At 39.4% G+C, this 27,225-nt stretch overlaps 1 protein-coding gene across 7 annotated transcripts in view; it reads right to left on the reverse strand.

Annotated features, from left to right (window-relative positions):
- The window catches only part of HDAC7 (histone deacetylase 7), a 216,041-nt gene that overhangs the window by 47,176 nt on the left and 141,640 nt on the right, over positions 1-27,225 (reverse strand). Inside the window, exon 1 of one of the 7 annotated variants that reach the window (XM_072134713.1) lies at positions 11,749-11,854. The exons of 5 other annotated variants lie outside the window; for them this stretch is intronic. In XM_072134713.1, coding sequence (XP_071990814.1) covers positions 11,749-11,839 — 91 coding nt within the window. In that variant the 5' untranslated portion in view covers positions 11,840-11,854. Of the gene's footprint in view, positions 1-11,677; positions 11,855-27,225 lie in introns of those variants that run through there. One more of the 7 variants, XM_072134717.1, reaches the window with a different exon arrangement.

Here is a 27,225-nt window from a genome sequence, read left to right on the forward strand (position 1 = left end):
TTCTTCTAGTTATGGGTAACATAATTTTCATCTCAGGCTAGCATATGGCACAGCACAGCCACATCTGAAGTCTAGCTGGCAAGCAGACATTGTAACCCAAGATGCCCTTCACCGCTAACAAAGGGATGAGAGAAGTTTGTTCTTTTTTAAATGAATCAAATGCTTGTAAAAAGGAACATTGCACACAGGAGCGACTACAGGAGCACAATGGGGGGAAGCTAATGCTTTTAGATAGAAATGAGAACTCAAATGATAGAATTATATAGAAGGAAGGAACTATAAATAGCAGAATAGACCATAGGTAGTGTATGATAATCATTAAAAATTGTGATAAAAATTTCGGTAAAACCAGACACGACCGAATCAACCAATGTCATTGATAGAGGCTACATGGAGTAATAATTGGTATTCTCCATAAGGCAGTTCACATGTCACAGTTCTACTACATCATAAAAACTCTGGATAAGAAAAGCAAGTTGGAACGGCACCGTGTGAAAGTCGGGTGCAGGTCTTCTCAGCGGGTCTGACGTGACTCGTTACATATAATCAAAGAAAGTAGGTAGAAGCAGCACTCCAATATCAAGTGAAAACGGAAAGTTTAATCCACCATTGATGCGACGTTTCGCCTGATCATTACACGCTTTCTCAAGCATTGATAGAGGCTACATGGAGTAATAATTGGTATTCTCCATAAGGCAGTTCACATGTCACAGTTCTACTACATCATAAAAACTCTGATGCTTCTTTTGGTGCAACTACAACGTTATTCCATGCATACATCATGACCCAGAGCCTGCATATGTCCTGCTTTTTTATCACTAGATTTTTACGGAAAGAAAACAGACTCATATCTGTGAACCTTAGGCCAGTTGCACACAAATGTGTTCAATCCGTGGAAAAAGACCCTTGTGCTAACCTGATCCCATGAGCAGACATTGGGAATCGGGAATAGGAATCTTTGCATCACAGTGAATTTTGACATGAGAATTGTTACAGCTCGGTGCAGTGTGCAGTTGGCTTAAGGCAGCATGCGCACGTCCAAACTGGGGGCCGTGACCTGCCCGAAATATGGTATCTGTTGCTCAGCTTACTATAGAGAGAGGAGAGGTGAGGATCACTCACCCCCATCCTCCCAGCTGTGTGCTATGCCTGGGTTACAGTCGAGCATAGGGAACCCAGTGTGCATGTTGATTATAGGGGTTGTAAGGAATACCAGTTGGCCAAACAAGCAGTACTTACTATCACCTAGAACAGGCCCAAGCGACAACTAATTCTACTATCCAAACAACAGCAGGTGCTCATATACTTTGTGTTTTACAGCATGCAACACGCTATTATGTCTACTAAAATATGTGTGTAAATGATTGTACCTGTATCAAAACAATGTATCACTGTGGGGTTTCTGCCGCTGCGCTGAGGCTCTATGACTGCACTGACCACTAGGGTAACATGCCCTGCCTCTTCTTAACCATAATGGGGCAAATCCCAGCACAAACCCCTGTTAAATACCTGTCACAGCTGTGCATAACCCGAAAACGTCGGAAAGTCTGCTGATATGAGCAGCTCAACCCTTACTAAATAAGCCCCAATGAGTTCACTTTCACACAATCTGATTTTTCTTTGAAAGCCTTTGCAGCTTTTGTCCCCAATTATTTTCCTTGAACAAGAAAAATAATAATAAATCATTAATCATTTATAATGTTTAAAGGCACCAGAATAAATATAGCCCATCTGTGCTTGTCAAACAGCTCGGGACACTTGCCAAAAATACTAGGGTAAGTGCCAGGTCTCTGTGCGGCCGTGGGAACTCCTAGGCAGGGTGAGTCGGTGATCTCTCATCTCCTCCTACCTTGGTCTCTGAATCACTGGAGGCTGCACCTTGATTGTGTAAAGATATCATAGTAAATAATGCTGGACGTATGGAGAGGAATGGAGAACTCTCTCACCTCCTATTGGACCATCGATGGAGACGGTGAAGGTCTACAATGTACTTTATTTATGTGTTTTTGCATGGAAAAAGCCTTTACGAGGTCGTGTGTAAAAGAAACAACCACGGCCAAAGCTATTAACAAGGATGGCTGGCAGATCAGAGGCCGAGCGAACGCCATGACTGCTGTTTACCTTGGTATGTAGTCAATGCCCGATATCTCAGGCGTAGCAGAGCCTGGCCCCTGCTTGATAGGGCTGTCTATTCAGTCTGCACGATGAATAAACACTGTTGTAAGATCTTACATAGAAAAGATACCCATTATCATTTGTCATACACTGAATATAGGCGTGGCATAAATATTTTACCATCAGGAATGTATTTACAGTGGCCTGTACACTAGGAGCCCTGCTTAAAGGGAACTTGTGAGCAGAATGTTACAGAGCAGCAGAAGCAGTAAACACATGTATAGATTTTTTGGAAAATATTTAGTTTAACTTGTCATTTTTTAATTAGATTCTCTGATCATTCTGGGCATAAGAGTCCTGAGAGCAGTGCTACTCCATGTTGCCATCTCTCTGTGCACTGTAATGTCTAATAAGAGCACCCACATAACCTAGTTTACTGTGGATATTGTGTTCTTGGATTTTGCAAAGACATTTGACACTGTCCCTCATAGACGCCTGATGGGTAAAATAAGGTCTATTGGTTTGGAAGGAATAATTTGCAGTTGGGTTGAAAACTGGCTGAAGGATCGTATCCAGAAAGTTCTGGTCAGTGATTCCTACTCGGATAGGTCACCAGTTATGAGTGGTGTACCCCAGGGTTCTGTGCTTGGCCCACTACTATTTAATATATTTATTAATGATATTAGTGATACACACCAAGCATTGAGGTTCAATGCGGATAAATGTAATGTTATGCACCTTGGGAAAATAATCCAGAGGCAACATATGTCCTTGGGGGGAGTAAATCTGGGAAAGTCCCTTGGTGAGAAGCACCTGGGTGTACTAATAGATCATAAATTAATAACATAAATAACAGCATGCAATGTCAATCAGCCTCCTCTAAAGCCAGCAAGATCTTGTCATGTATAAGGCATGGTATGGACTCACGGAATAGGGATATAATATTACCACTTTACAAGGCATTGGATCGGCCTCACCTCGAATATGGCGTAAAAGGATGCACTGCAGCTGAAGAGGGTGCAATGAAGAGCAACAAAAATGAAAAGGTATATGGAGGGTCTCAGTTATGAGGGAAGATTCAAACAACTAGATTTATTTAGTCTGGAAAAGTGACGAATAATTTAGATAAATATATGAATGGTCCATACAAAAAATATGGTAGAAAGTTGTTCTAGACTAAATAAAATCAAAAGACGAGGGGGCACTCTCTCCGTCTGGAGAAAACAAGATTTTTCACCAAAGGCGATAGGGCTTTTTTACTGTGGAATAGCCTGCCTCAGGCGCTGGTCACAGCAGGGACAGCAGAGAGATTCAAGAAGGGTCTGGATGCCTTTTTACACCTAAATAACATTAATGGTTATGTTATATAGAATTGTTTCGCCTAAATCCCTTCCTCATTCAATCCCTTCCCTTCCTTGGTTGAACCTGATGGATATGTGTCTTTTTTAACCGTATAAACTATAATACTATTAAGACTAGCCATTGAGCTGCTCAGCTCCTCTGGCTATATAACATACTGCCTAAAGTAAAGAACCGCATTTTCGTCGGGTTTTCCCGATGATTTCCGATTTGCAGTGCATTTAACAGGGTCTTTTGGCGCCCGCAATCGGATTTTGGCACAATCGCGTTTACTTTCATGACAAGCTAATCGGGGGGGCATGGCCGTCTGACAGCCCGACGGATTCGGACTACGCGCAGGATTTAAAATTCAAATTGTGTCGCAAGACATGCACTTACATACAGCAGGAAGAAGATGGTGAACTCCGGCGGACCTCAGCGGGGAAACGACAGATGCAGGAAATCGGGAGCACAAGTTACGTGAATCACGCCGGACTTCATCTTCGTCGGACCATCCAGATCAGGGATCGCAACAGGACCAGGTAAGTAAATTTGCCCCACTATGTTCAACCAGCTCTTCTCCTTTACTCTTTAACATGATGCCTGCAGATAGGACACTATGTAGAATCTGCTCAGCTTCTCCAGCTTTACAACAAAATGCATATGGGAAACCATGTACACTCTGCTGCTCCTGCTCTATAACATCCTGCATAGATTAGACACTATGTGCAACCTGCTAAACTCCTCCTACTTTATAGCATATTGCTGGTCTCTTCTTTCTCTATAACATGTTGTCTGCACATAGGAAACTATGTATAATCTGTTAATCTTCTACTGCTCTATACCATGCTGCCTGCAGATAAGGCACTATTGCTCAGTTACTCCTATTTCTTATTAAATTCATCTATCACCAGGATGAAGGATTGTAAACCAAGTACACTGACATACTGGTGTGTGCCCCCTCAAGATCTGCTTTTCTTTAAGTTTCTAATGACCTTGTGTGCTTGGTTTATAATCCTTCATCCTGGTCGTAGATATCCTTTAATTCATGACATCATAGCACTAATATAATGTGTGCTAGGGTATGCCTAGCTCCAACATATCCTTATAGATAGCAACCACACTCAATACCCAAGAAAGTCATGAAACAGGCAATCTGAGGCAGGAAAGGAAATAACACTCACTATGAACAAATTTGTAGGAACAAGTTATAGTAGAACGGAAGCCAGAAGCCAGAGAACAGTATTTCCTCATTATCCTATTCTATGGTCTAAACATTCTCAAGACAAAATGTTAATTTGCTAGGAGAAAAGTCATGGGCGTTGGATCTCAAGAGCTTAGACTGTGGGTGGAGGGGGTTTAAGGTGCGCCTTGAATTAAATGACTAGGAAACCAGATCATTTCCACATAAAAGGACAGAGGTTGGGCGTCTGTACTCCGGTAAAGACAATTCAATAAGGAGGCTACCTTTGGGATACCTTTTCCTAGCAGTTCCTTTGGAGCTAACAAGACTTAGCACGTTTGCCACTTTTAGTTTGACATTCACTGGCAGAACTCCAGTGTCTTACACAGATATTTATCCAAAATTATGAAATAAAACATTAACTTGTGCAACCTTGTCGCAAACCTCTTGAGAATTTTATTAATAATCCTGTAGGGTTATGAAATATGAAAGAGAACATATGACTGAGAGCAACCACACACCAGGGTCAAGAGATAGCCCAAAACTTAGGCGTAAAAAAAGTGTAAAAATGAATATAAAAAGCTAAGCAGAAATCTAAATCCATCATTAGTGAGGGGTGACAATAACAAGTCTTAAGAACACAAATTACTTATGGGACCGCTATGGGCTCTACAGCAGCCCCTGGGAATTGACCACCCACCTTCCTTACTGTATTCCATACCATTCAAACACTTCAAAAATAATGTTTGAACACAAGAAAGGAAGTAAAATTCCTGTGCCCATACTTTCCTGACAGACAGGAAACTGCGCTAAGACTGTGACAAGACAGAATGCAAAGTTCTACAGTAACCAGCATGTGATAAAAGACATGTGTCACTACAAAGTAGATCTATTTGTATTGGAAAAGACACTCAGAACATTAATAATCAAAGTTGTTTTTTTTTTACTTTCATAGAATCCCTACCGGAGACCACCAATTTCCATCACAAAAAATCCCCATTTTCTTGGTGATTTCGTCAAGACTGTCCCCAGCCAGTCAACAATTTAGCATAAAATACCACAGAAAATAAGGAGTCTCTCAATTCTCCAATAAAAGTACATAAAGTTTTTATTTTATTAATACATTAAAAATTCATTAATTACAATGGATGTTAAATGGAGGATATCCAAAAATATTGGTCTGAGCTAATTGCCCACCACACTAACAAAAGGGTATGTTCACCATAAATCTAACACAATTATTGCATGTTTCCCCAGTAGATGAGTAAAGTGCATGTGTGCCTGGAGAACACTTTCTTATATACAATATTTTAGCCTTGGTGAAACTTTAATTATAAGAACAGTGTCTTACCCATGATGTAGTGTAAGTAGGAGCAACGCCCAGACGCCCCAACGCGCCCAGGTACCCCCTGAAGAAGCGTGGGCGAAACGCGCGTTGGGGCGTCTGGGCGTTGCTCCTACTTACACTACATCATGGGTAAGACACTGTTCTTATAATTAAAGTTTCACCAAGGCTAAAATATTGTATATAAGAAAGTGTTCTCCAGGCAAACATGCAATAATTGTGTTAGATTTATGGTGAACATACCCTTTTGTTAGTGTGGTGGGCAATTAGCTCAGACCAATATTTTTGGATATCCTCCATTTAACATCCATTGTAATTAATGAATTTTTAAACTGTGTGAAAACAGACAAGACTCTGTGAAAACAGACAAGAGCAAAAAGAGGTTTGCAGCTTACAGAGCATGGGCCATCCGGCTGCAGGGACAAATGACTCAATATGAAAAAAAACAAACATCTCCAAAGAACAGTGTGAACAAGGTTTTATTGCATTTTTGTGATAACACCCAAAATTGTACAAAAACAGACATGCCAGTCAACGCCATTCTGTGCCTCTACTCATGACTCTACTTTGTGAAAGTGACTCCTTACATGGCATTGCAGGTGCCAACCACTGCCACTCAGACGGAGGCAAAATAGTATCAAAATATACAGACTGAAAAAACTTAAAAATACAATTTAGAAACAGACATTTCTGGTCTGATGTTAAACCCCATATAATATGTATCCAAAGCAGAGTTATTATCGTAGCATTCTCCTCAAGCCTATCTAGGACATCCCCTACTTTTTATTGGGACAGATGTATAACGGACATGTATATCCATCCATTAAGAAGGTCAGCATTTAGTGCAGCCGCATGTCATCTGCTCAAAAAAAACGGATGATTCTCAATTTGTGCTTCTGCCCTTAGAACGGTTTTCTCACAATGCCACAGTTTCTTTGTTATTCTGCAAAACATTTCATAAATTGGGTGAAATAGACTAGACCGATTTTCACATCCTTACCCATAATTCCAAGGGCAATGTGGTTGTTTGCATCTTTTGTATTTATGTGGGAACTTCTTACTCTTTAGCTGGCTAAAAGCTCAAGAATGTCTTCTGTGCAAACAATGGAGCTATTTAAAACCATAAAGTATGTCAGATGTTCCCTCCCGACTATAATGGACAACATGTATATTAATAAACAAAAGCAAATGCTAACATTTCTAAATATTTCTTGACTATGGTATTGGGCGTCACGTCAGACAATGTTTTATACCATGCCAATACACAAAACATACACGTGTACCCTGTGTATTGTTACTTTCAGTGTTTACGTACGCCTCATTATGTATATTCTGGATGATTGTACCCCGTGAAATAAACAATACGCACAAATGCATTTCTAAGACGGTTTCACTGCAGATTCCATACAAACTGTGAATAGCGGTGTGTCATTGTAACACAACGTAGGACAATGAGGGTTCCTACGCACAGCATATTGTACAGAGACATAACAAGGCTTCTATAGGGGTAAGGACTCCATAACATTCTACATAAACGTACACAGGATAGCCAAAGGTTGTAGATAAGTAGGGGTCTGCCTGCTGGGTACCCCACTGTGGGTCCTTTCTACCCATGATTGAATGGACTGCCAATCGTGCAAATAAGATACAGTTCCCGTCATTTCTCAGTGAATGCCAGAGATAGTAACATAACAGAAGTGGTCCCACAGAAAATAAAGGAATATTAGCACCAGCCATTAAATGTCCACGTATCCCTATCCTATACAAAAAGTGAATCTAATGTAAATGGATTGAGGACACATTGAGAATTCAAAAGTTCTTCATTATTGAGTAACCCTACATGTAGACATCACATGGCAACAGTGCAAGGAACAAGGAATCTTATGTGTTTAAAATCTCATAGACTAATATAAATCAATATAGAAATATGGGATGTATCACTGTTATTTGGGAGCCCTAATATATGTCTTTGTGAAACTGTAACAACCTGTAGCAGAATTTTGCAGTAAATCCTATGTGACATGCAGAATTGATGTAGATGTGCAACACATATTATTTCAACATCATTCTTATTGACTAGTGATGCTATTTATTCGGGGGGGGGGGGGGGGGAATTATGGCAATAAGTGGCGGAGCTGAGAATTCGTCGCTGATCCATCATCCATACCAAGTTCTAGGTAGAGACTTTGACCATCTTTTCTCAGGGAACGGACTCTACTTCCTATTCAGAGGTTTTGTACAGAGTAGCTGCTATACACAAGTGGATGAGATAGTTTTGAGGACATAGGGTATGTGCATTATTTTGGAATGGTGGGGGATGAATCTTCCTTCTGCATCTTGAATTCTATTTATGTGTATCCTGTTGTGCCCCCCTCCCCTCCAGGCCAGCTCAGATTTCCTCTAGCAGCATCAATAGCACAGAGGATGACACAGCCAACCAATTTGGTCTTTACATTACTTCCTTTAACTCTTTAGAAACTCAAAAATACCAAAAACGCAGTAAAAAAAAAAAACCTGTCCTGACTGGTTTTAATTAAAAAATAAATGAATGTGACTTGTAAAGGCTAAAAAAGAAAGACAGTACAATACAGCTGTCTAATACAAAGATTACATAAGAAATACTACTCCTACTTGTGAACAATTGTCATCAGTACTTTACTTTAATATGTCCCCTATGATTTGGAATATGGTGGCGCTATATAAATAAAGATTATTATTATAAGAGCTACTTTGGCAATAGTAAAACACTATGATTTTATGCTGCGTTACCAGAGATGGAGTTACCCAAAACGCTATGAAGTTGGATGGAGCCCCTACACTGAGGTGAGAGGCAGCTAGTTCTCTCAGACAGCGGGCTGAGGGCACCGAGGAGTAACAGGATGCTGACCCACATCCGTAGGACAATAACACAGTTTAACACTATAGCAGAGACTTGCTGCTCTGTCACTCGAAGCGGATCTGTGTATTTGTGGGTTTACCCTGACATAAATTTACTTGTACTCCAAAAATGCCAAATCTGTCCCTATGTGTGTAACTTCAAGGCGTCATGGCCTAGTGGTCTAACAACAACAGCAAATAACATATAACAACGCAAGTCCTTTAAGTTTATCATAATACAGAAAAAGTACTAAATGGCCGCCCTGTAAGCACTACAGGCAGTCCCCGGGTTACATACAAGATAGGGTCTGTAGGTTTGTTCTTAAGTTGAATTTGTATGTAAGTCGGAACTGTATATTTTATCATTGTAATCCCAGCCAGAACTTTTTTTGTCTCGGTGACAATTGCATTTTAAAAATGTTGGGATGTCATAAGAATCAGGAGTAACAATAAATCTTCATTACAGACACCTTTGATAACTGTTACAGCTGTTTATTGTAGCCTAGGACTAAAGTACAATAAATTACCAATATCCAGAAGTCCGTTTGTAACTAGGGGTCGTATGTAAGTCGAGTGTTCTTAAGTAGGGGACCGCCTGTATTATACTATAGAAATGACTGTTCTTGGTATATTAGAGCTTATCTGAAACCATATATGTTCTATTTTTAAGGAAATTCACAGCAAAGGTGAAAATGAAACCTTAGTACATACCCAACTTTATACTGTATATCACAGCATATGTGGCCTTTCTTTGAGGCCTGACCTTTTACTACACCATGCGGCAACACTTAATCTGTCTAGCCTGGGGCAAATACCAAACATTTCTCACAGTGACCAGGACGGTGACTCTGCAAACAAGAAACAGATGCCCAAAACTGGGAGAAAATAGGTTGCCAAGTGCTACATTTAAGAAAGGACAAGTGTTATTTAACTTCAAAGGATCCTCTCTTTAATATACTGTATATAGAGATGAGCAATGGGTGTATGTAAACTTTCACAATGTCCACTTCCCCAAGAGGAACTACGTTTATTTATATCACGTGTTCATTTCAACGAACTTTATTTATAACAAGCTCAGAGAGGCCCTTTGGAGGTAGGCCTTAGAACCAGTTCTTAATATATATGGCTAAAATAAAGGGCTGTAAATTTGTGTATGTTACATTTTGATTTAGCATTTTACTTTATGGGTACATAATATTATTCATTGGGTCGGATAATCTCTCGCACTAGCAGTAACATGTGCAATATCAGACTGCAAACAATAGACCCGTGGTCCACTTTTCATGGGCTCTGCGTCATCAGGCAGGCGTCTCACACACAGGGAAGTGGAAACTATGGCTATGTATATGCTGCTGCACTCATGCCCTTGTCTATTATATTTCAGGCGAAAGTCCTGATTTGTTGATTGGTTTTATCTGATTTGAGCTGTACTACACTAGGGTAGTGCCTTGTCTTCTGTCTGTCTTGTATCTATACTATCCTGCTTTGGGGGCTTAAGGATGATCTCCTAGCCCCTTTTCCCAGGTATTTCTGAATTTGAAGGGAACCTGTCACAACATTTTTCACAAATCCAGCTAGTTGCAAGTTCTCATACAGCCCTATTAATTGACACCCTTCTTTTAGCTAAAAATAGTTTACCTTAGATTCCCATAATATCAACTTTATAGTTTTGTCTGGTATCCAGGGATATCTATAGCGAGTAGAGGTGGGCATGGCCTTCCCAGGCTGAATCCAGCAAATCATACCCATGCTTTCTCAGCATGCATCAGTAATGTCACATGACCAGGGTGACATCTCAAGTCCTTAAGCCTCTTAGCATTAGCAAACTGTACACCATGCATATATCTGATCACGTGAAATCACAGCAAGCCTGCATGTACTTCTTTTACTTCTCTCCATGCAGGCATGCTGTGGTTTCACATTTTTTTACAAGTGACCTGGATGTTGACATATTTCCTTTTAAATATGGATATATGTACGATATGTGGGAAATGACTTCACACCAACAAAGATCTTCTTAAATCGCTGTATCGCAATATCAAGAAGTATTTTCAGAAACCATCAATACTGAAGCAACAAAAAGCATATTACTAGTTCAACACAACAGAACTGACTACGTGAGCTTTGGGCTAGCAAGAATGTGGAAAATGAAGGCCAGAAAGGTCAGATCAAGGTACGTTTCCTGACTCCTGTTTCAGAGCTGTCATGTTACACCTCCAGGTTCTGCATCAGTGTCAGGAGGATCTCTATATAGAGTGGAAATAATAGGGTTATACTTCTAAAGTATCCATTGTTATTATGCTAACATGACATCCTGAACTAAAGATATAGTCCTCTAGGCACACTACAACAATAATAATAATTCCTTTATTTATATAGCGCACACAGATTATGCAGCGCTGCACAGAGATTGCCAAATCAGTCCCTGTCCCCATGGGCCTCACAATCTAATCTACCTACCAGTATGTTTTGCAGTGTGGGAGGAAACTGGAGGACCCAGAAAAAACCCATGCAAACATGGGAGAGAACATACAAACAGATGTTGCAGATGTTGACCCTGGGACCTGAACCCAAGGCTGTGATGCTAACCTCTAAGTCACCATGCTGCCCAATATATAGTATATAGGTGTGTACATTACATACTAAAGAAGAAAGCTCAGTTATGTTATCAGAATTATAGCAAGTTCAAAAGTGCAAACATTTCAGGTAAAGCCAACACTATACTGCAGGGCTCACATACATACATTCCATATCTAACACAGGAATGCCCTTATACATTATGCCATATTGCAGTGGGTCTTTATGACCAGACAACCTACCTTGCTGTTATTCCAAAATATCTTCCTTTTCTGCTATAAGATGAATAAAAACCCCATAGATCCTTCCATACCATCATTCCTGCCAGTGACACTGCATGCCTTCTCCTCCCATCTCATCTCAGAGTTTGGACGTTTTTGAGAGACGCTTTCCCATGCTTTCATTATGGAAAGGTAACACCCACTAAAAATGGGACATTGCCTTAGGCTTCTTTAAGCACCCTACGCAGGTCCAGCCCATGCCACCTCTCTGGCTAGACAAGCCCAGCAAGGAGTCAGAATCCACCTGGCCTGTGCCTTGGAAAGAAACAAGAAAAAACATAGGTGCATAGGGGAAGCGCAGACTTCCTGATCAACAAGCTCTACAAGGTGGTTTGAAGTAGACTTCAACAAAGGAGTGAAACTACATCCAATTTCTTAAATGCATCCCTTATTTTAAGGGATCCGTCATACTGAATAGGATACTGGATATTATAGAGCACAAGATGCGGAATATAAGTCTGTGGAAAATAATTCTGTATACATTACACTTTCTTCATTGAAATCCCTATTCATTCTAAGGACCATTTTACACAACTGTGGTTGGTCCATGAATCACCAACCGTGCTGTGTCCCGTTTCACAGACTGACCACTCTGCCAGGTGAGGGACTCCTTGCATCATATATCACTATAAGGCAAATTTACTTATGCTTTGCGACACACTTTTCAGACTGTGCCCTATCTTTAATGGGAAAATGGCTTGCACAGATATTTAGGTAGAGGGTGCGCTGTGATTGTGTCGCGCGCAACCCTTTTTTTGGCGCAGCTACACTGGTTTCCAGGCAGCACTATATGGGGGGCATGCCGTCAGACGATCCAAATGATTCGGACCGAGTGCAGGATTTCAATTTCAAATTGTGTCGCACGCCCAAGCCCTAGCACGTACCACTAAAAAGATGGTGAACTCTGTCGGACCTGAGTGGGAAAGTGACACATGCAGGATATCGGGTGCACGATCTTAGTGAATTGCGGCACAGTGCATTCGAGTCGGACAATGCACTTTCTGTGAACTTCGGTGATGGGAAAGTAAATGTGCCCCTATGTGTCTCCATGTGAAACAAGACACGGACTGACAACACATGGGTAAATCGCCCTAAGAGTCCAGCTGCTGCTCCTACTAGACAGATGTCAGTCACTAATTAGTACCGCCCACTAGACTCCAAAGCACAGAATAAGCAGGGATTTAGATACTGTAAATGAAACATTACCTAAACAGATTTTTTTCCTAAACTTCCTTCATTTAAACAAACTTCCTGAATATTGGGCACATTCTATTTAATATAATAGACCGTAAAGGGTGAAAATAGTCTAATGGCATCCAGATAGAAGGTCGTTTCACAACATGTGCATGCGTGATTACCCAAATCAGGAGAAAATACTCTACATCTAGACACCAGGAGTCAACACTAATTAGATGGCAAACAATGATACTAATAAAGTAATTAAATTAATACTATAGTGATAATAATAATAATAATAATAATAATAATAAATATATGGTTATTAAGCAATTCTTATTTTGTATTCAAATGAAGCCAGTCAAAACTGTTCTTTCAATAAACGAGTGTTGAGCCAACATATTTTAACAATGAGTATTTTTGGCTGGTACCCTTGTATTTTACGTATATATTTTGTTCAATGACCTACACTAGTAAATCTAGTCCCAATGCTTTATTCTCTTGTATATGCCGCAAGTGAGAAGTGACTTTCGCTAAGTAGAAAGCCAACACTGGTGACCTACATAGAAGTTCTCTAAAGCCTTGAGAGAGAGAAAATAGAAACAGTAGAACCATATCACACAGGTACAGAACCTTACCAAGACAAACTGGATGTTGATAGCAAGGTCTATCTACTTTATGTTACTTATTTACTACTAATTGCTAACATACTGGACAGTATTGCAGGGGGAGAGAACTTTAATAAGACTTAGTTATAGGAAAACTGACATATAAATATATATACACACACACATACATATATACATATACATACATACATATAACAAGAGGGAACCTTGAATTGAACAAAGCTGGAAATCCACAGACAGTAACCTGCTCTTTAGTTCCTTTTAGTGTCTTTGTTACTCATAGTGATGCTGGGATACATATTCAATTCCAGTAAAACAATGTGGGTAACAGTTGACATTTAGGTATTTTTTGTTCATTACTGCTTTTCTTAACCAGTGTTTGTATAGTATGTAGGGAGTCAGGCCAGTACTGGCAAGTTCTGGAGGCTATTTCTACCATGTATTATTACAATTTTCGGAATTATTATCATCCATGCAACCATTATCTATTAAAGAGGATCTGTAAGCACTCCTGCAGGTTATAGTAAATCCAGGCATGGAGAGGTATGTCATTTTTATTGGAGGTACACTTCAACTGTGAGACACAGGACCTAAAAAAATCCAGTAAATCACATAGTATGATTTTTAAATAATTACCATTTTATTGCATGAAATAAGTCATCTCTGACACTGTTCAATAATTGTGTCAAAGTAGCTGTGGGGAGATCCTGCCCCTCGCCTTTGCCAAAGCTAGAGCAGCAGGACCTGGCATAGAATTGTCTAGGATAATACAGCATCATCAATGAATGAGTGGCAATGAGCAGTCATTTATTTTCCATTCTTCCTTAGTAATATTAATAAATTAATAGGGGTTGACTAGCTTTATTAGTTTTTTTTTTTAATCTCTAGTATGGTGCTGTGAGTATATGTCTGTGTAGCATATATCTGTATTATCAAGTGTAATTTGTGGGATGGGGCTGGCAGTGTACCTTTAAGTATATGCAGCCCCTATCTAAAATGTGCATTAGGGCCCACTGCTGTCTTGTTACACCAACAGAGACAAGCGGTGACAGAAGGTCATGTACTTGTAGGGAGGTAAGGATTAAGGTAAGTTGTTTATTATATTTACACCACCTGGGGCCAATTCCAAAAAAATATGAACCCAGATGACCCCTTTAACAACCTTATTCTCTGCAGTAAGCCGAATCGAAAAAAGAGGTAGAAACTAACCAAAATCAAAGAAATAAAAACCTCATTTCAGAAAGCTCAGATAAAGTAGTAAGTTGGGCTAAGTTTAACCTGGGAAAGGAGCGCATCTTATTTATTTGACTATCAACATATTCCATGGCGGGTACAGGATTACAGGAAGTCAGATTCAGAATTGTATGTAAGCCCTCAATAAATCTTATATGAATAGTTGTATTGTATTTCCATTAGAAACTCTACTTTACTATTTACCATAAACACATCAATATGTTTTCTGAGATTCATGAGAAAACTGAAAAGGTTGGCTTCATATCAAGCATCCTATGGTTTGTAAGCAATGAACACTTCTGCATCAGTTATATGATCTCATACACATAGTAATACCATGTACTATACAACATCTGGATGCTTTTACTTATGCAGTATATTTACTTTGTCCTCTTCCGGAACCCAGTGACAGATAAGAGGAAGAGTATAACCTTACAGGGTCATATTAATGCTACCTGCCACGGCTCATGGGACTTACTATGGAATATATATTACTCCTGTCAAATTGACTATTAGCTTATTTTTTCTCTTGAACAGAAACCTAGTAGTATAAAGGTCCAACGGCAAGTAAAGGTTCCCTTAGCAACATGTGGATATTAGTCATGTGCAATGGTAAGCATACTCATATGTTAGCTAATACAAGAAATGTGACCGACATGAGAACGGAACAGACTTCCTCTTATATAGGATATTTGCTTTGAAACTATTCAAAGATCCTGAATATAACCTTAACCCTAAACATTTTGAAATTGCTGTAAGTCCCAGGTAAATGGTGTCCCCAGGGGCATTTGCCATTTCCATGACCCCAGGCAAAATTATATATATACTCCTGTATCATACAGCTCCACATTGCTCCATGACTCTATTGGCATCTTGTGGACTCCAATATTAGTGAAAGAATTTTCTAAAAATATACTTTTATTAACAGTTATACACATTGGGGGAAATCCTTTCAAAATCCCCCCTTTCCCTTCCTCTGGAGCCCGTACCATATAAGAGGCTCTGGTCTCTTAGTAGATCAGATGCAAACTCCTCCAGTCCGGAGCGTTAGACCAGGTTTGATCAGGCGGAGCTTTCTGCTATAGCCTCTGCCAATTTTCCGGCATTGAACAATAGTAAATCTAGCAGGCTGGCATGCCACCCACCCTGCATCGAAAAGCGTAAGGTGGAGCTCAGGTCAGGGAAGGGGGAAGTTTATCTGTCTTCTCCTCCACAAATCTGTCGGAGAAGGCATAATAAATCCTCCATATAAACTTTATAAACTCCCTAATGGAAAAGTAAGAATAAAGAAAACCAGCGTTAAAACAAACAAACCCCCTTCCCACTAGACATATTAAAAAATTAAAAATAGAAAACAAAAGATTTACTCAATGGTTCCCATTAGAAATAGCACATGAATCAGACGATGCAGAATTATCATTAAGAGGCAAGTCCTTTTTAAGACTCCATTATAAAGCTCCCTACACTCACGCACATGGGAAAATGGAAAATCTGCTTCAGTCTGGCATGGAGCCGCGTATCAATGAGTGATCCATGAAAAACGGTTCTGACCAGGACATGCTCTACCGTTTAATGGGACATGGACAGTCCATTTAACCACTGATCCATAAAAAGGTATAACATTTAGTGCAGCCAAGTGATGCCCTCTCAAAAAACAGGAGGCACAACAACGATATTTACTGTTGTGTGCATTTGCTCTAACTGTGCCCGAATCCAAACCTTCCCCTTTTATTTTATAGGATAAGCTTAACACCTCACACACCCATCATCATCATTACCTCCATGCTTCAAGCCCTTTGTACAACTAAGTTCCCACAGAAATCTCAGAAAGGTGGAGACAGCACCAGTTTAATTTAAGCATCTGAGTCATTTTGCTCTCTGCAGTGATATTTTTGGTAGTTTAGTACTCTGAGGCTTGTATGTACAATATCCATGGATTATATTATTGACAATGCTTCTAAGTATAGATAAAGACATGTCATTCTGATACCTGCTTACTGTGTACAGCTAGACATTGTAAGGCTAAATTCACACTACTGTTCAAATCTCCGTTTCTTATCTGTGTTAAAAAAAAGGTAACGGAGGTTTAACATGTTAGTTAAAAATCCCATTGACATCGATATTTGGCATGAGTCCGTTATCCTTGTGCTTTTACTTAAATGGAGGAAAAGTACTGCAGCCACCGCCATTTTTTCCATCAAAGGAAACGCATGGATAATGGAAGACATAACGGATAGTGGGGACCACATGACAAAAAGTGTGGCTACACATGTGTCACGTAAACAACCACTTAAAAAAAGGAAAAGGAGAGACCAGCTCTAGATATTTTCTGCAAATTTTAACACCTTTAGAAGGGTCATGTGATGTTCTGGACAGTTGCCCCCTTTCTTGTTTGCTTATATGTTTTATGAATCCCCCTCTAAGAAGATTCTCAATGCCCATGTTAAAAAACATGCGCCCAATTTGAGCTGGTGCCCTCTCTATAATGAAACCCTTACCAGTCATAAGCAGTAACTCTCTTCATTTAACAAACATGTGTTCATGTCGTACATTACGTGTTTTATTAATATGCTGCCACCGAGATGACCTTCATCTATGTACAGGTCGATGCTAGGATAACGTCAATGGATAAACTGGAATCACTGGACTAACCAGAAAAATCAATGATTACACTCAATAATGATAACCACAGTCTAAAAATAAATTAAAATAAAATAATTAATTTTCACATCCAATAAACTAGATCTCACTTCTATTAATGCTATCATGAGAACATTTTGTGAAACGGGTTCCGAATAATGTATATACTATAAGCAGAATAAAAAGGAAAAGTGGTATAAATGAGGCAGTCAGCCTTACACAATCACATCTCTGCTTCTATGTAATTTCAATTTGGTTTACGGGACTGACCCCTAGGTCAAAGGCATAAAATGAAGCTTGTGGGCCTAATGTAAAAAATCTCTAAAATTTCCCCCCCCCATCCCCAACCAACAACAAATTACACATCATTTAAAGCACCTTGGTTTTTTATCTGTCCACAAACACACCTTTTAAAAAAATTCCAAAATAGAAGTTAAAAAGGGCCTTAAAGTGATATCAAAAATAATAAATAATTTTGAAATGAATGAGAAAAGTGTTACAACAAAAAATGCTTGTCTCACTGGATTCCCAATGGGTCTCTACTTTGTGGGTGACAAAGAAGCGAGGATAACTCATCAATTTCTGGCCGCAGTAGCGACCTGCCCCAACCAGTGATTGGATAGACACCTATTTCCTTTGGGTGATACATTTGGTGTCAGGTAAGGAGAGTATGATTTTTTGATTGTGAATCCTAATATTAATTATACTTCGACGCAGAACCACTTATAAAATAGCCCTGTAGCTAGAAGAGTAATTTCGATTCGAACACATGATATGGTCTAGTCAACTACACAAACATTTTTCCATTGACTGATGCTTTCCCCAACACTCTTCCTTATTGAACGGGTTAAGTGTTTTGGCTTATACATCAGTACTCTAAGTGGAAGGACCTGCTTGGCAGCGTCTAAACATATGGCAAAGTAAAAAAAACGTGAAACTATATAAAAAAAAAATCCATTCAGATAGGCAAACATGTATTCCGGAGCTTTTAGAACTTATTGCTTAAGGATCATGACTGCTTTGTTTAAATACACAAGATCGGTTTCCTCCTTAATGCACTTGGCAGCTCCTCGATGAAACCTATCAGAGGCGCAGTTGGCAACCTGACCCTGTGCCAATAGGAGATTTTGTGGCTTTCTTTGGGAAGTAATGTTGTCTGCTTATTACAGCACAGCTCTTTAAATCACAGCATTGTGGGTGTAAGTCCCTAAGTCCTGCCAGCACTCCATGTGGCTGAGGACAAATCACTTTGGGGGCTGAATATCAAGTTATTTGTTTCAATGCCGCTTGACATTTATTTGATATCCCCTACCCAGCTATGTGTGTCAAGTATAATAAACGTTTCTCAGGCAAGTTATGTTTGTGCCAGCTTCAGCTCAGGACTGTCGGGTCTGAAACACTGGGAGAAACAAAGTAGTATAACCCAATGAGAGGAAGCATATGTGTGCTGCATGCCAAGATCAGGTTTCTAAAGCAATGTGGAGTCATTTAATAAAGGCAACAAAAATGTGACGTTATGACGTAGAGGTGCATGTGACATGTCCAAGGTCTACTCTGACTTTTCACAGTCGGGTTGACATGCCAAAAAAAGTACATACAGTAACCTGCAAAGAAAGTTGGAGAACACTAATGACCTGTTCAATGAGATATGAAGATTGTTCCTATTCCCAGCTAATCTAGAAGTTTCTAAACCCAATTGGTGAAACCAACGGAGACAAGAGGGGTCTGGTGTAAACCCTGTAGGTGGAGGTGACATGAAGCCTCTGTCATAACTTGACCCATTTACTGAACATGTGTTTAATAACATTAGTGACATATGGTAATGAAGGTAGCAGAGGGTCTGGGGTAAGTGAACTGAAGGGTCCGTGAGCCATGAAATAACTTCTGTACAGTATCAGACTGGCCCACTAGGGTACCAGACGATCCTGTGGTAGACCCTGACACTAAACCAATACTGAGCCCCAACGGTCCAACATAAAAACAATTTGGAGGTTACCGAGTTCTATTTCTCAGGATTTATGGAGGGTAGACCTTCAGAATAATTTATTTGGTGGGCCCATGGAAGCCCAGTCCGACATTGCTTCTGTACCATGGGGCTATACAAAAAGTAAAGATATATTTGAAAGTCCTGTCCACATTTTAGATACTTGTATTGACCTCTTGTATGTTTAGCGATATGTGTCCCAGATATCAAAACCTGGAGTGTTGATTTTAGCGAGAAGGCACCACTTATCCCTATTGAAGGATGAACAAGAATAGAAAGATTAAGATGTCTATCTATTGCAAAGCCGGGCAAAATCTAGCTGGCAGGTAGCCAAAGTATCCAAAAAATGTAGACTTTGTATATAGACTTTAAATATTTTCTACACAACCATGTTTGCGTTGCTAAAACGATGGGCCACCTTGAGAAGCTGTCGTAATGCCAAGACCGAGAATCCCTAGGTAGAGCAACTCTACATTAGCAGATGTACTGTATTTATTATTACCATCACATATAATGCAGAAGTTACTAGGTCACTGGAAAATACCCCAGTTAAAAGTGAATTACTAAAAAACTTAGCACTACAATTTGGTAGATCTCTATTTTAGAAGAAAATGAGTATCCATGTCTGATAAGGGAACCTCATCAGAGGAAACATGGAACCCATTTCTCACGTGATCAGAGAGGAATGAATCATATATTCTGTAAAATGCTATATAAACAAGGAACTGATACTGACTGTTACGCTGTTTATACAAAACTTTACAAGGAATTCCACCTTTTAACTAAATGCTGAATAACTCCAGTAAAATGTCTGACTTAATGTGCTGACAAAACATGTTTTCATGTCATGTTGTCCTACTTCACTGAGTGCTTGTTTTATCCCAATGCAATTTGCTCACATTTATTGAAATAACTTTCTCACTATTCTCTTGGATGCTAGCCATTGAAACCTGGTGAAGACCAAATGCTCCATGTCTGATTCTGTACTTGCACTTAAAGTGAACCTGACCTTTTATTCATGTAAACCTATCTGAGAAGATATGATAGATGGAGATGAGCCTAGCTCTGTGATAGATAGGTTTATATGACTTGGAGCAGGATTTAGGGGAAAAAGCAGAGTAAATCCTGACAGGACTCCTAGGAGAGACCAGAAGAGTCCAGATTATCCCAACTGCTTTCCCTTTATCAATGTATACACAGAAGGTTGTCGATCAGTAAATCCTGACAAGCTGCGTTACTATAAGCTAGCACAGAGCGTGTAATTGCGATTATTCCCATCTCCATGGCACGTGGGCAAGCAAAGGGCAATGCCCGGCTGCGGTGATGCCCAACACCTGCACACAAGCTTTAGCCTTCGACAAGTCCTAAGCCAGGCAGCTGACGTTTTATTTCTTTTACAGAATCAGCATTATGTTGTCACCACTCACACTGCATTCAATCTTCCAGTGTGACATTGACATGTGAGGTCCACTTATGGACAGACGACAGAAGAAAAACATGGCCCCAGCTGGAGATCCAAAGCCCAGGCATGTTGGCTCACACACGGGGCAATGGAAACCATAACCATGTGTATAAGCCCATAGGAATACATGTGACCATGTGCTATCCATAGCATACAGACATAACCAACATACAAGTGCAGGGGCCTTATGTAGTATGTAGGACGGGAAAAGATACAGGAACCACAGTCCTGGTCTGACATGATCTAGAAGATCATTCTAAACTCTGGACTTTAGTCGATAATTTGATATGTTTTCTATTTCTGTCTGCAGGGATAGAAGTACACATCAGGATATTAGGAAGGACGTGGGAGATTACAGTATATATATATAGAATAGCACCTTGTAAATGAACTTTGCATATGTGTCTTATCAGTAGAGCTAACACTTCTCACAGCATTACACATAAAGACAAAGCAAAGTGCACAGGCAGAAGTGAAGAAAGAAGACCTTTATGTGGTTTTATGTTTTTGGCCACGTTTCTTGATAAATTTGTACAAACATTTGTAAAAGGAGGCTTTGTTATGCGTGCACACAGAAAATGCTGCTAATTGCCCATATTCTCCAGATAAGGGCACTTGTAGCCCGTCTTTTATGTCAGGATACAGACTATAGCCGCTATTTTCCGAATGATAACATACCTTATCATCAAAGGGGCTAGTCTAAAAGAAAGCAAAGCTCTCCTCTCTGTTAGGGTCTTTTACACAGAGAGATAAACTGTGGATGATACAGCGAGTCAATCAGAACATCTTATATTTTTTGGGGTAGAGCTATCTACACTAGATTTCTTAACATTTGTATTACGGAATGATATACTTTGGCATAGTTTGAGTTTGTCTAGACTAAATTGTTAGCATAGGCTACATGCACACAAATAAATTGCACAGATTTGCATCTGTTCGGCGTCTCCTTCTAAAATTATAGTTTATATGTGATTTGTGAAAAATAGTTCCGACTAGGAAATTCTCTACTTTTTAATAGAACAGATGTTATAATAATTGATATGGACATTGACCCGTTCAAATGTGTTGCATTTAGTGCAGTAGAGGACCCTCTATTTAAAAAAAAACAGATAGCAAATATCCTTTAATCACTCTCATGTGCATCTAGCATAAGTTTAAGCCAGAAAACTTTAAATAATATTGGAGCTCATTTACTAAGGTTTGCGCTGCTCACATTCGTGCGCCTTTTTCAGGGATTGCACTGCTTGCAAAGGTATTTAACAAGTGGCTGCACTGGGATTTTGGCAAACACGATTTTTTTTGGCGCAGCTGGACGATCCAACTGATTCGGACTAAGCGCAGGATTTAACTTTGAAATTGTGTCGCAAGCCCAAGCACTTACACGCACCAATAAATAGATGGTGAACTCTGAGAGGACCTGAGCGGGGAAGCAACACATTCATGATATCGGGTGCACAATCTTAGTGAATCGCGGCACTGTGCATTGTAGTCGGACAATGCACTTTCGGTGAACTCCGGGGACGGGGTAAGTAATTGTGCCCCATTATATGTTTCAGTGCATCTCAGACCTTCACCCAACCTAGGACATATATGAAACATAAACTATACACTACATATATATATATATATATATATATATATACACTAATCCACCCCATAGGAGGTATACGGCAGTGGACACTTATGACATATACATATATAAAGGTGTGAAAAGACATTTCAGGGTTTTTTTATTTTCACACATTGCAAACATCCCGCTGTCAAAGAATCTTTCTAAGAATTTATGGTATTTGAAAACACCAATGATAAACTCTTGTATACAGGAAGAATGTGTCTCTTTGGAGGGAAAAACCCCTTCAATAAATATCCCCTCTTAGTATTTACATTAAGAATATTTCCTTAATTGTAGGGATCTGTAAGTCATTCTAAACATTGGGCATTTTACAAAGGAAATTTAAGAGTTGAAGGGGTTTTTTCCAGCTCAGAAAGATACCTGGTATCTACATGGTTTTTACATGTCGTCGACCAAATCCAAAAGCAAGAGAGCTCCATCTGTAGGGTATGGGCATCCGAAAGCACTGCAGGCGGATCTCACAGTTATGTGATGGCTGACACAATATGGATGTCCATGCCTGCTTCAAGCACTGACCATGATGTATCACAGCTGATTAGTAGGGTCCTGGGTGTTGAACCTCGAATCAACTATTAAATATATATCTTGGGCATAAGTTTTAGACTGTAAAAACTTATTTAAGGTCTATGAAGAAAAGGTGCTCTGTCCATAGACATTGGATTTAAAGGTGTTGTCCAGCGGTTGAAAAACATGGCTGCTTATTTTCAAAAACACAGCACACATCAACGTAACCACATTTCTACAGTGCCAAAATATGGCATACTAAAATTAATCCCTGCAATAGCGAACTACACCCCCAAAAAAGTAGTGAAATGTTTATATATACACTATAATTATGGTAGTAAAGATTATTCAATTATGACCTGGATTTGCAGTGATATCCTGATCACATTTAAATATACTGAACTTTCCTTGTCAAACAAAAAAATCTAGATTTAATAATTTGACATTTACATTGAAACTTAGATTCCTAAACATTTAAAATTCTGAAGCTTACTGTAATCTTTAGGATTAAACATTTGGGGAATAATAATAATAATTCCTTTATGTACATAGCGCTGCACAGAGCTTGCCAAATCGGTCCCTGTTCCCAATGGGCCTCACAATCTAATCAACCTACCAGTATGTTTTGGAGTGTGGAAGGAAACCGAAGGACCCTGAGGAAACCCACAGAAAGATAAAGTCCCTCACTTATCAACTTGTCATTCATATATGAGTATATCTATTAAAATAATAAAACATATCAGATTTGTCCTATATGTTATGGGTTATTAATGTCACATTGCATAAGATAGGCCACATTTATAAGTAAGATAGTCTTGTCCAGAACTAGAGCTGAATCAAAATGTGAAAGCGAGAGGAGACGTGTGAGCAGTATGTAAGGAGAGGAAAGAGTTAACAGCGAGGAGGCGGCTTTGCTTCCCTAATGAAAATCTGCAGGGTGTTTTCTTTTTTCGGAAGAAAGCAGAACATGCCCTTCTTTTTTTTTTATTGTTATGACGTATACAAGCCCCAGACTGGGAGATATAAAAGGCAATGCGAACGTCAATGGCGGGCCACAGCGTGTGTTCCTGGCTGGGATACCGGCAAGCTCTGACTGGCAGTACTAACTCTCCCAATTTATACCACAGTGACACTCCGCCTGTCAAACAACTCTTGCAAAACTAGTGGAATAACCTGACTGATGGGGAAGTTTTGTAAAATATTTTTTTTTTTTTTTTGATCGAGTTTCATGTACATGAGCATTTCATGACAAATCACTGCAAGTTGTCAGACATCATCCTGCAGGGGACAAAAATATATATAACAATTGACAATTCTAATAAACATATTTTTCAAAAAGAAAGTGTAAAAATGTTTTCATTCACATAAACTGAAGCAGAAAAAAAAATCTCATTACCATAGTTTATGTAATGCTGTGAACATCTTCTGTAGACAAATGTCATAATATAGATTTCTGCAGGTCACAGAACATTGCAAGAATGGCAGCAACATATATCAGCAGATGTGTACGAATCTTCAGACAGAGCTAAATATATAAACTAGAAAATGTAATGGGAACAAAGTAAAATAACTTTAATAAACAAAACTAAAAAGAACATTTTTGCACATTTCTGCTTCCCTGAAAATCTGAACTACCGTATACACTTCTATAGCAAATAAATGCATAGGATTGTAGTTTTTTTTGGTTACCACCTCTCCTCTCTAAAAAGGAGTAAAAAGGGATCAAAAAGTTTTATGTATACCAAAATGGGACCGGTAAGAAGAATTTAGAACCAGAAATTGTAAGCAAAAACCAGAAATGGATTCTAAATACATAAGAAGGAAAAACCTTAACTATTTCTCAGTAGGATTAGCTCTTAGTTTTGAATTACAGGCAGTCCCGGATTACATACAAGATAGGTTCTGTAGGTTTGTTCTTAAGTTGGATTTGTATGTAAGTCGGAACTGTATATTTTATAATTGTAACTCCAGAAATTTTTTGGGGGGGATTTTGGATTTTATTGGATTTGAAAAATGTTGGGTTGTCATAAGAGCCACGATTAACAATAAAGCTTCATTACAGATGCCTTTGATAACTGTTATAGCAGTTTGTTTTAAGTACAGTAAATTACCAACATCCAGAGGTCCGTTTGTAACTAGGGATCGTCTGTAAGTTCGGTGTCTTTAAGTAAGGACCACCTGTACACTGATAATTATATAATATATACATATAGGCGCTATGAAAGTGAAAACTAAATATGGAGGCGTGATGGGAGGGATCTATATGTGTGATCATGTCTATAAAAACTGAAGGAGACAGAAGGGCATCAGTACTCAGTTTCCGTAATGCTGTGCCATAGTTTAATCTTTACTCTAAGCCTTCTAGTGCCGCAAACAACAAACTCATGGTCTATTGCTTCCAGGGCTTGTGTCATAGGCATGTGAGGTCCACTCTTGCGCCAATGACAGTGGGAAAGAATACATGGGCAAAACACAACCAGGGAACAGGACCTGCTCTATAATTTGTTTCTTGGGCACGCAGCTTATACATAGAGCCGTTAAAACCATGGTTGTTTGTGTGAAGCTATAGAAACAACAGAAACAGAAAGAACACACGTTCAAAATGAACGTGCAAAACACCTAAAACTAAACCTCCCCCTAAACGATCCACATAAAATGATCCATCTTATACCCTATTCTAGTCCTGCATCAATTCTCCACCATATATTCTTATGCATCTTAAGCATCTTAGGACCCCGTTACTCTTCTATTGCTATGTGGATTGGATGGCACCGCTAGTACGTGGGCATAAAACCTCCATGTGGAGGCGACAACGTAGTTAATGACTTTTTATGCTTATGTGCTACGCTATATGATAATGGAAAGCTTCACATGGTTACTCATTTATTAGAACTGTATTATATTGATATTTAAAATTAAATGGAAAAAAAATAAGCCCTCACATGACTACGTCAACAGAAAAGCTGGTGTCTTGAATGCAGAGATGGAAAAATATCTAAATGAAAAAATAAGCCACGTCCTCAAACTTCTAGATTGCAAAGATTAATACGTGCCACTGCACATTAGCGACGCGGTATACATGAAGCATACTATAAATACACCCTAAACATTACCATAACATAGTACAGATGCTGGGAAAAGCTCAGAATATCTATGCCCAAACACATCATTATTATTACCATACACAATGCGAGTTGTAACACGACATTATTGTGAATTAACATCTCAGGTCCATTCATTGTACAGAACGCCCTGTTTACCAGGTGGAGCTAGAAAGCACTCACTAAAGGATTAGCTCCACTGTAATGTCGTAGGAGCATGAGGACCATCTCATTAAATAGCACTTAGCACTCAAGGGAGCAGCAGCTATTTTTACTTCAAAGCTGGAGCGGGGTCAACAACATGACATATTCTGCTGTCAAGTACTCCTGAAAAAAGACCCCCTGGAGCCTGAGATATAGCTTTGTCTTTCCCAGAGCTCAGATCAGATCACTTGGTAATGATCTAAGACAGCAGGGACAAACTGCACAGCGGTCACAAGTCACAGAACCAAACGGGTCTCTGGGAATGAGGCCCTCATGGGGCTTTTGAAAGATGTTTTTGAGAATAAAAATAGAGAAGTAGGAGGGATGTGTATAATACGACTTCTAAGTAAAGCGCTTGATATAGATTGCTTGCTTCATCTTTGACAGCTGCAGCTGGATACATTTTGGGAGAGGAGCTTTCCTTACAGTCATTTTAGAAAACACACATTTAGTGGGGGGAAGGGGGAAATAGATGTAGGTTTTATCATCACAGCCATTGTTTTTGGATGTGTGCTGGCCACAGCTAGCACACATCCCCGTAGCTTTCTATGAGCTCTAACAAGGCTGTAGTTTCCAGTTGCCCAGGCCAGGTTGGACTTTTTCTATTGTCATCAGCACAGGCGCACAATGGTCCATGGGATGTATGTAGCTACTTAAGACTTAGGAGCCAGGCCCTAGGAGACAAAAAAATCTACTGTCACAAATAAAACACTGGCTACTTGGAACCTGGACTTTGTCAAATCATGACCTACATTCACAAAATAATGTGCAAATGGGGGCGCTGAAAGGGGGTGTCCACTTTATATCATATGCAGGCCAAAACAAAAAGATAAAAATGTATTCACCTTCCCAACCTTCAGGTCTAATCTCAGCCAATCACAAGATTGTTGGTGCTCTTGGCACATAGTGCAGTTACATGCCATGGTCAGCATGAGACCTTTGT

This window comes from Engystomops pustulosus, chromosome 2 (assembly GCF_040894005.1).
Source record: "Engystomops pustulosus chromosome 2, aEngPut4.maternal, whole genome shotgun sequence".
Lineage (NCBI taxonomy): Eukaryota > Metazoa > Chordata > Amphibia > Anura > Leptodactylidae > Engystomops > Engystomops pustulosus.